General features: G+C 36.3%; 1 protein-coding gene across 4 annotated transcripts in view; it reads right to left on the bottom strand.

Annotated features, from left to right (window-relative positions):
* Positions 1-6,887: 6,887 nt before the first annotated feature.
* Positions 6,888-11,153, bottom strand: part of LOC128696869 (aminopeptidase N) — a 34,435-nt gene continuing 30,169 nt past the window's right edge. For all 4 annotated transcript variants that reach the window (XM_070096041.1, XM_070096043.1, XM_070096042.1 and 1 more), the window contains 6 exons: positions 10,994-11,136; positions 8,845-9,035; positions 8,530-8,700; positions 8,138-8,281; positions 7,927-8,008; positions 6,888-7,205 (listed from right to left, as the gene is read on the bottom strand). In XM_070096041.1, the coding sequence (XP_069952142.1) occupies positions 7,011-7,205; positions 7,927-8,008; positions 8,138-8,281; positions 8,530-8,700; positions 8,845-9,035; positions 10,994-11,136 (926 nt within the window). In that variant the 3' untranslated portion in view covers positions 6,888-7,010. The remainder of the gene's footprint in view (positions 7,206-7,926; positions 8,009-8,137; positions 8,282-8,529; positions 8,701-8,844; positions 9,036-10,993; positions 11,137-11,153) is intronic.

The raw sequence follows: 11,153 nt of genomic DNA, 5'->3' as shown, positions 1-11,153 counted from the left end.
AGGGGTTTATCCGATGTATGATTGGCGTAATATCTGGGGGCGTTTGAACAAATTACGTTTAAAACCTAAAGTACGAGAAGTAATGTATAGATTTTTACATGGGATCTTACAGTCTGGAATGGTTTTATTCCATAAGAGAATACGGGAGGATGGGATATGCAAGGCTTGTGGTGGATGGGAGACTGTTTTCCATATAGTGTATTTTTGTGAATGTATTGAACTAATAAGGGTTTGGTTGGGTAAGGTAATAAGGTTAGTGGGAGGGGGGGTTTGCAGGTGTTGAGGGTTTTAAGCTTAGACATAGGTGGGGTGAATCAAATGGTAGAGAATGCGGTAGGGTATATAATTACGGATTATATTTATATGTCTTGGGCTATGAGAGGAGCGAACGTGTGTGAAAGAATTAATGCGTTAACAGCAACTTTTTATAGGACAAAGTGTAGAAATAAGGAGGTGTATGGGGGGAGATGGGAGAGGGATTTAAGTGAGGGTTATAGGAATTTCACTTTACGGGATTTACGGGAGTTGAAAGGCAGGTAAGGGGGATGAAATGGGCTGGTTTCCTAGAATGGGCGGTAGCGTGATGAGTTTGATGAATGTTATATGAGGTATGTCCGGGGTGCAATTTTAACATTATTTGTTCTGAGTGTTTCAAGTACAATACAGTTATATTTGGAATTGTCGACTTATAACTATGTATGTGTATGTTTGTATATATATGCCTGTGTTGTATGTGTGTGTGTATATATGTATGTGTGTATATGTATGTATATATATGTGTATGTATATATATATTATATGTATATGTATGTACTGTATGTATGTTTACTTTCTTGTATATACCTTTAATGGTTTTTCTCATGAACATTTTCCATGATATTCAATACATATTTTCTATGCGCATTTATGATTTTGATACAATGTGTAAATGTCAAAATGGCTTTTTATGTTTCAGTTTAATTTACACTGTATTTTTGTAAGCATAATTGATTTGGTGCCAATAGAAGCATAGTGTGTTTTGATATATTTGAGTATTGTTTTTCTTTTTAATTTGTCTAGATGGTGGCAATACTATGTATGTAGTTTAAGAGTTTTACGAACCTTGAAGTTGTAAGAATTGGATGAAGTTATTCGTGGTTGAGTTAACGTAATATTATAACTGACGTTGAAAGTAATTGTGTTCAATTAGACAACATACTTTATATACTTATTTATATGTATGTACATGAATGGTAAATTGAAGTCTGATTTTAAAGGTGAAGAGTGGGTTTTCCTTTTTTATTGTTCTTTTTTTTTCTTTATGGTAATACAAGGTTGTATCATGTACACCAACAAATATGGTTAGAGGTATGTGGTAAAATTTTCGTGTTGATTAGACATTTATAATACAGATGAAATACTAGGCTTAGGTTAGGGTAAATTTATGATAATTGTGGAATGTTCCCTGATTCAAACTGCTCTTTATTATGCAAATTGGGTAGAATGTTTCTACGTATGGCATTATTGAAAAATGTTGAGCTGAATCTAATTGTAGGTACGATGTGTAATGTACATGTGCACACCTGGGCGAGCAGCTGCGCGGACCGTGCAGTTCTCATGGACCTGTATGGTCGGTGTAGGTTTCGCTTGGATGTGTTCTTGACATCATTGGTTAATTATCCTATATTTCTTTCCGTGCTCTGAGCAGAAGGAATTTAGTCTGTAACGACATAATGAAAGTATACTTGTATTTTATTATTCTAGTGTAAATTAAGAGCAAGGATGATTAATTTGAGGAAGAGTTAATATAAATAGTCATATCTCTTATTAAATCAATTATTTATCATATTATTGCCGTGTATTTTTCAAATAAATGTCTTATTTCATTAGTGTCCCAATTAATATGCAAACTGTAGTAGTAGTAATAATAACTGTAGTAGTACAGTTGTAATAGTAACAGTAGTGATGGCAGTAGCGATATTAGTAGCAGTATCAGTAGCACTATTAACAGTAGTGATACCAGTAGTATCAGTAGCACTAGTAATAGTGGTAGCAGTATCAGTAGCACTAGTAATAGTGATAGTAGTATCAGTAGCACTAGTAATAGTGATAGTAGTATCAGTAGGACTAGTAATAGTAGCAGTAGCACTAGTAATAGTGATAGCAGTAGTATCAGTAGGACTAGTAATAGTGGTAGCAGTATCAGTAGCACTAGTAATAGTGATAGTATCAGTAGGACTAGTAATAGTGGTAGCAGTATCAGTAGCACTAGTAATAGTGATAGTAGTATCAGTAGGACTAGTAATAGTGGTAGCAGTATCAGTAGCACTAGTAATAGTGATAGTAGTATCAGTAGGACTAGTAATAGTAGTGGTAGCAGTATCAGTAGCACTAGTAATAGTGATAGCAGTAGTATCAGTAGCACTAGTAATAGTGATAGCAGTAGTATCAGGACTAGTAATAGTGGTAGCAGTATCAGTAGCACTAGTAATAGTGATAGCAGTAGTATCAGTAGCACTAGTAATAGTGATAGCAGTAGTATCAGTAGGACTAGTAATAGTAGTGGTAGCAGTAGCACTAGTAATAGTGATAGCAGTAGTATCAGTAGCACTAGTAATAGTGATAGCAGTATCAGTAGCACTAGTAATAGTGATAGCAGTAGTATCAGTAGCACTAGTAATAGTGATAGCAGTAGTATCAGTAGCACTAGTAATAGTGATAGCAGTAGTATCAGTAGGACTAGTAATAGTGGTAGCAGTATCAGTAGCACTAGTAATAGTGATAGCAGTAGTATCAGTAGCACTAGTAATAGTGATAGCAGTAGTATCAGCACTAGTAATAGTGATAGCAGTAGTATCAGTAGGACTAGTAATAGTAGCAGTAGCATCAGTAGCACTAGTAATAGTGATAGCAGTAGTATCAGTAGCACTAGTAATAATAGTGATAGCAGTAGTATCAGTAGCACTAGTAATAGTGATAGCAGTAGTATCAGTAGCACTAGTAATAATAGTGATAGCAGTAGTATCAGTAGCACTAGTAATAGTGATAGCAGTATCAGTAGCACTAGTAATAGTGATAGCAGTAGTATCAGTAGCACTAGTAATAGTGATAGCAGTATCAGTAGCACTAGTAATAGTGATAGCAGTAGTATCAGTAGCACTAGTAATAGTGATAGCAGTAGTATCAGTAGCACTAGTAATAGTGATAGCAGTAGTATCAGTAGCACTAGTAACAGCGGTAACGAAACACATTGTGCAGGTCACTCAGCGCTCACAACTATAAATGAAATAAACAACACACAAAAACAAGGATAAAATTAACAAACAATAAAAGCAACGATCCTAAACACAACCACATACATAATGCACTTGTATAACAATTTTAATTGCAGTTCGTTTCTTCTTGATAAACATAAACAATAAACCATCTGCCTCATCCAACACAGTTTTGGATGTATTAAAATGAAAATATAACCCAGATGCCGATCCTTTAAATTATTAGGCCAAATAATATTTAAACCTGTAAAGGTTATTCGGTGCTGCACAGGAGAGAGAGGCGGACACCATGAGAATAAAAACAAGTGACGCACAGAGGTAATTAGAATGCAAGGCGAAACAACACTACACACAACACATAGCATACTAAAAATTTAATTCAACATGACAACCGCTGACAAAAAGCTATGTGAGGTATCTGTCTATATTAAAGATGATGCTTTTTGAGAGGAGTGAACAGTATTATTATAATAAAAAAGTAGCGCTAAACCACAAGGGCCATACAGCGCTGCGAGAGGAGAGAACAGAAAGTATGAGAATGACAAAGCACTGAATTGTAATCACGACAGCAATACACTAAGTCAAAGACAACCTGAACCTTGCTGTTTTCAACCAGTTGTGTCCCTGTTCTTCCAGCTTTCCATCAGCTCCCCAGATATTATTAGAAGCATTTACTATCTCGTTATATTTGTATTGTAATTTAAGTAACTAGTACTACTCGCTGCTAAATTTGACAATTATATCTTCTTATTGTGATTTTTATTATGAATTAACTAAGCAAATTTTTAGTATAGTAAAAGCTGAGATACTTATGCATTCTTTGGATCATTATTTTATTGTATGTTCTGTACAGTAATACTGAAATCTAGAGTAGTATCTGCATTTGTATCTGACCAACATTAATAACTAATATAAATGTTATAGCGAATTATCTTACTGAACCTCCCAACAAAATGTTGTTGTAAAACCTCCACTAGTAGTTATAAGTTATTTTAAAGCTGCCCGAAAAGTTCTGCATAACCAGGGGCTTTCAATAAAGTATGTCAGTAATATCTCCTTTCCTGTACCAACTGTAAACTATTCTTAACAAAAATAAAGTTTATCATTTATCAAAGAAAAGCTGAAAATAAAGTTCGGAAAAAAAAAGAGAAATTTCAAAATATTTAAGTGTGACCTTACAATATCTGCAGAGTGGAACAGGGCAATCTTCCATGTGATGACTATAGGTTAGTCTGGTGTGACCAAATCACAGGTGAGGGAGAACACTCGACAATGGTAAAGCGAGGACAACCACAAGCCCAGGTGTCATAATTTAAAACTGCTCACCTGTCACTAACATAGACCACTAACGTCTTCATTGTGGTTCTGGAACGGAGAATTGTTTAGTCACTCCTGAACGTGCAAATGCTTTGACACACAGGCAGCAGTATATCACTTCTGGTTTTACTCTAGATACGACAAAGCCAAACAATGAATAAACAGAAAAGAAGGAAGGTGAGAAGAGAAAGTCTAGACAGCCAGAGTTTCATAGAAAACTAAGAGTTTAAAACTTAAGCATAAGAAAATGCAGAGATGAAAGCAATATGACGGAAGTAAGAGACGTAAATAATGGCTGACTGCTACACGCAGTCAGATATTATTTTCACTACAGAGTTAAATGTCCTTCAAGCATCGGTCACAACCATCACTTAAAAGCATCATTCATGTTCACTACCCAACCTAGTGCATCTTAATTTATCGCAATTCATCTCCGCTGCTCCTCCTGGTACATGTTCACGTTACTTCATAACATTCTTCATCTTCATATAACTTCATAGCATCACACATCTTCGCTATTCATCCCTGTACATCATTCATTTTCATTAATCCTAAACGATCAGGTGTTACCAGAGTAAATATTCAAAACAAAAATTATTAGTATTCAGACACCACATACGGTGGACAAAATTAGTTAGGTTGCAAATTTTCTTGGAAGCACCGACACAACTTTCTATTGGAGGGAAGATGGGGGAAGAATCAGTCCAGCATAACCCAGATTATTCTATCATGTGGGTTGTCCATTCAAAATTTTATTAGAGGGATATCATAGGCCTCTGCATGAATTAGGTGCGCGCACACACATACAGGGCCAGGAGCTGTGAATCGACCCCTGCAGCCACATATAGGTGAGTATACCCACACAGTTTTATAAATTACTTTACGAATGAGGTTTAACCAGTTATGTAAAGTACCAAATGATCAATAACGTGGTATAACTGCATTAAAAGTTTTCATACTTGATAAATATTCATTACAAGGAATGAAGGAAAGTTTTTTATTTAGAAATACATGTAGATTCTTGAAAGATACACAGACGTTAAATGCAACTCTGACAGGATTACGACATCTTAGATTTTGATTAATTTGCATTTAAATATACAGAATGTTTACCTACAATGTTTTCCTAAAATTACCTTTTATTTGTTTACATATAATGTACACCCACATGCATATATATATATATATATTTTTTAACAAGTCGGCCGTCTCCCACCGAGGCAGGGTGACCCAAAAAAGAAAGAAAATACCCAAAAAGAAAATACTTTCATCATCATTCAACACTTTCACCACACTCGCACATTATCACTGCTTTTGCAGAGGTGCTCAGAATACAACAGTTTAGAAGCATATATGTATAAAGATACATAACATATCCCTCCAAACTGCCAATATCCCAAACCCCTCCTTTAAAGTGCAGGCATTGTACTTCCCATGTATATATATATATAATATATATATATATATATATATATATATATATATATATATATATATATATATATATATATATATATATATATATATATATATATATATATATATATATATATATATATATATATATATATATATATATATATATATATATATATATATATATATATATATATATATATATATATATATATATATATATATATATATATATATATATATATATATATATAATATATATATATATATATATATATATAATATATATATATATATAATATATATATATATATATATATATAATATATATATATATATATATAATGATATATATATATATATATATATATATATATATATATATATATATATATATATATATATATATATATATATATATATCTTTCTTTCTTTCAACACACCGGCCGTATCCCACCGAGGCGGGGTGGCCCAAAAGGAAAAACAAAAGTTTCTCCTTTCACATTTAGTAATATATACAGGAGAAGGGGTTACTAGCCCCTTGCTCCTGGCATTTTAGTCGCCTCTTACAACACGCATAGCTTACGGAGGAAGAATTCTGTTCCACTTCCCCATGGAGATAAGAGGAAATAAACAAGAACAAGAGCTAGTAAGAAAATAGAAGAAAACCCAGAGGGGTGTGTATACATATGCTTGTACATGTATGTGTAGTGTGACCTAAGTGTAAGCAGAAGTAGCAAGACGTACCTGAAACCTTGCATGTTTATGAGACAGAAAAAACACCAGCAATCCTACCATCGTGTAAAACAATTACAGGCTTACGTTTTACACTCACTTGGCAGGACGGTAGTACCTCCCTGGGTGGTTGCTGTCTACCAACCTACTACCTATATATATATATATATATATATATATATATACCTGAATATTTTCTATATCTTCTAAAAACTAAGTGATATATATGTAATATCAGTTCATGATTACCGAACTGAAGCAACCACTTTTCTTCTTTTAGGGATGTTGCTAAATGGAGCCAGGCAGCAGAGTTGACTGATTATTGAGCTGGGTGGAATAACCATGGTCACTGAGCCACTGAACAATAATCTTGGAGTTGTTGGTCATCCAGGCAATGTTAATAGTAGTTCCTTCAATAGACTGATCAACTGTCCGTTTTGCTGGTCCGAATTCGCCCGCGTGCCTTTCCTTGAACAGCTTCAACTAGAAAAAAAAATTAATACACATACACATCATATACGTAACGTGTGTATCACGTATTTGTGGATAAGGAACACAGTTTCCCCCACTCTCCAGTAGTTCTGTTACTCTCCAATAACCATAATTTTTAAAGGGTTGGACCGGTAAGCCAGCGGAAGGCCTCGGTCAGATGACCAAAAGCTCCTCTGGCGGGTTATCATATGACTAAGACCTGTGTCAGGACCTGCGTCCTCTTTCCCGACAAACCTTACCTAACCTTACTCTCCCGGCAACTTGAGACTCTTACTACCTTTCAGCCCTCTGCTTCATTCTATCCTTTCCCTCAGCTAGTGTGCAGTTCCCTTCATCACGAATCCCTTTTTTCGATCTCCGTTCCCCTCTGATTATGCCATTTAGCATTCATTCTTCCATATTTTCATTTTTTTATACTACGTGCTCTCCTCTCTGCATAATCTTGATTTATTTAATATAGCTAACATTTTACTACCACTCGTCAAAGTAAACAATGATGCACTTTTCCAGACTGCTCTCACACTCGCCTCACCTCTTCCTTCGTCACATTCCAAATAACATTCTCTCGTCTTTCATATTTTTACTCGTGTACTACACTCCTCTAACTTTACATGCTCCCTAAATCCTCTAACGTCTCTCTAAAACACTGCTATAATTTTTATCCTCTCACTTTTTTATTTCCCAACCCAAATATATTTTCATGTCGACGTACCTCCTTCATTTCCAGGTGTGTGTTTAAGGTCTCAGTAGCTTTCTCAATGATGTTGGAGAGGACGAATATACCAGACCCAAAACTGAAATAATGTATCTTTGTAATCTCAAAGTGAATTTCATGTCATTTTTTTTTTTTTGCATTATAAAAATGAAAGATGTGTTTCGAGTTTGTTGAACAGAAAATGACAACATTAGTTTGTCCTACTCACAAGTCCGTAATTTTCTGCCAGTTATCCCTAACATAGTTCCAGGTTAGGTAGTGGCCTACACTGTTTCTGGCCACAGCGACAAAGGCTATAGGTGCATCCTGTTCCCTCATACCGCTATTATTTGAGAAAGCCATATCAAGGTACCTGTGGGGTAGCTAAAGTTTTGCATCTGGACCACATGTCATATTAACAATTAATGACTAGTCTGTTAGAATAATAAAATTTCTTTTAATATATTACTGAAAGGAGGAAAACGTTAAAATCGCAAGTATATTGTCCATATGTCAATCTTTGCATTTTAATTTGAAAAACAACAGCTAAAATAATACGTATCGAAAAATAACATGTGGGAACGTCATACAACAAAGAAGCAAATAACGAGTTGAACTAACCGAGACAATATCCAGATCTTCTTAGAACAACCTAGTGAACTAAGTATTACTTCTTTGTCAGAGCCAACGTTGGAGTTGAGGTACTGGTTCCAGCCAAAGTTCCACTCCTCCTCATCACCAGCAGCAATAGCGGTGCAGTACACTATGCTCTTCAAGTTAGGGGACACAATGCTGTAGAAGCGATTTGGAGCTATGAATTAATATTCATACAAAATGTGTTTAAGCTTTCAGTGATAATCCGAACACTTTTTCCTTCTAAAACAGCACAAAATGCGAAATTCCTTGACTACATGAAGCATTGTTTACAAAAGTTACCTGCGGTTAGATGGGTTCTCCATCCACTTTTGATAAAGTGAAACTGAGTTGTTGACACAGTCCTGGTACTCTAGGTTGCAGGCCCACGTCAGTGCCTTGACCCGCTTTAACTGCTCCAGATGAGGATCATTTATGTTGTCTTGGAAGCCGACAGACTCGTATAACGGAGTCAGGAGGTTGAGCAAGTAGTTCTATTCTCAAGAGAGGATAAAACGAAAAATGTTTAAGACACATATTTACGTATATAATATTGTAACTACGAATGAGTGGTATTGATCAATAACACTGCGACTAGCCAAGGATTCGAACCCATGCTGTTTTGGCCCGCCTCATGGTGAGCGAAAACACATGACGCTCTAACCCACAGGACCACGCAATCCTACAAGAACCAAGCACCCAGCCAAGCTAGGTGTGTTACCTTGGTCCGAGGACATACGGTGGTGTGGGTGCCTCTGAGCTAATTTCATTCTACTCCCCGTTTGGTGTAGCCTCAAAAAGCAGTATTTTATTTCTACACCAAACGGGGAGTAGAAAGAAATTAGCTCAGAGGCACTCACACCACCGTATGTCCTCAGACCAAGGTAACACACCTAGCTTGGCTGAGTGCTTGGTTCTTGTAGGATTGCGTGGTCCTGTGGGGTAAAGCGTCATATGCTTTCGCTTACCATGAGGCGGGCCAAAACAACATGGATTCGAGTCCTTGGCTAGTCGCAGAGCTGTTACATATGTAAATGTACTGACAAACTGACACGAGATGTACAGATAAACAGACACATGCATGCAATATACATCACTTTAATGTCCCGTCGAGTTTTCAACCTTCTACAAGCATTATAAGAACTCCGCCAACAATTTTTTTTCCAACGATATACCATGCGGACACCAACGGTAAATCGTCTAACCACGAAAATAAAAAAGTGAGACATTTAGGCTTCCCGTGTTGACAAAAACCACACTGTGAATGACGTAGTAAACATTCACGCTTATTGCACTTCCTTTAGACCCCGTTCCCGATGGCCTCTAGAATTCACAAGAATCGGCATCACTAATCATCACTTTCAGATAACTGTAGATAAATAAGAGAAATATTCGACGTTTGCGAATCTGTATTGCTGAAACGTTTTTTGCCTGAACGTCAAGCAAATTTTCTTTTCCTCCAACTTTTCGTTTTTATTTCACTCGTAACTGGAAAAGACCTCGTCTGATCGGCTTCAAATTTTCAGAGTTGGACAGTAGCTAGTGCAAAATTCTTAGAAAAATTGTAGAATCCATTCTCTCCATGGCCTGGTCTCAGACCGAGCCGCGGGGGCGTTGACCCCCGAAACCCTGTCCAGGTAATCTTCCTGGAATGGTTCAGATATTTTCCAAAACTCTCTGCTGCTTGGTTCCGAACATTCAAAAAAAGGTGTCAGTATTGAAATATTATAAAGCGAAATTACTATAGTTTGACATCAAATAGTCCTCACAATGATTGTAGCTTGATATCACAGACCTCACAATGATTGTAGCTTGACATCAGATAGTCCTCACAATGATTGTAGCTTGACATCAGATAGTCCTCACAATGATTGTAGCTTGACATCAGATAGTCCTCACAATGATTGTAGTTTGACATCAGATAGCCCTCACAATGATTGTAGCCTGACATCAGATAGTCCTCACAATGATTGTAACCTAAAATCAGATAGTCCTCAACCTTATATGCTATCCACTCTCTCTCTCACACACACACACACACACACACACACACACACACACACACACACACACACACACACACACACACACACACACACACACACACACACACACACAGAGGAGCTATGAATCGACCCCTGCAACCACAAATAGGCGAGCACAAATAGGTGAGTACACACACCCATCTTGAAAGAATCATAAATTTCATTAGGGTAGATAATGAATATAGTTACATTCCATTCAAGTTTTCTCAGATCACAGCAGATAATTTCAGATGACTCAAAAGTGAAGGTCTGCATGAACAGCTAAATACTTTAGCTAGTTTTCAGATCACGAGAGAATTTTGACAGTAAGTAATAAAGAACTTGCATTAACACGCCGGGTACTGAACTGCTGATACATCAATTGTCTCAGATTTTTTTTTTTTTTTACCGAGCCAGCAAGTGTTTACCTTAAGTGCGCCATAGTGCTTCGAGCGGATGAACATTTTCTTTAGGTAAACGAGATTGGACAGAGCAGATTCCCAAGGAATATACTCCTCTTCGTTTCCTAAGTAAGCAATCACGTCCAGTGCTGTCTTGTAGGATAGCTGACCTGGCAGATGAGCACAA

This window comes from Cherax quadricarinatus, chromosome 52 (assembly GCF_038502225.1).
Source record: "Cherax quadricarinatus isolate ZL_2023a chromosome 52, ASM3850222v1, whole genome shotgun sequence".
NCBI classification, from domain to species: domain Eukaryota; kingdom Metazoa; phylum Arthropoda; class Malacostraca; order Decapoda; family Parastacidae; genus Cherax; species Cherax quadricarinatus.
The sequence above is the reverse complement of the archived record's forward strand: the minus strand, read 5'-3'. Positions and strand labels throughout refer to the sequence as shown.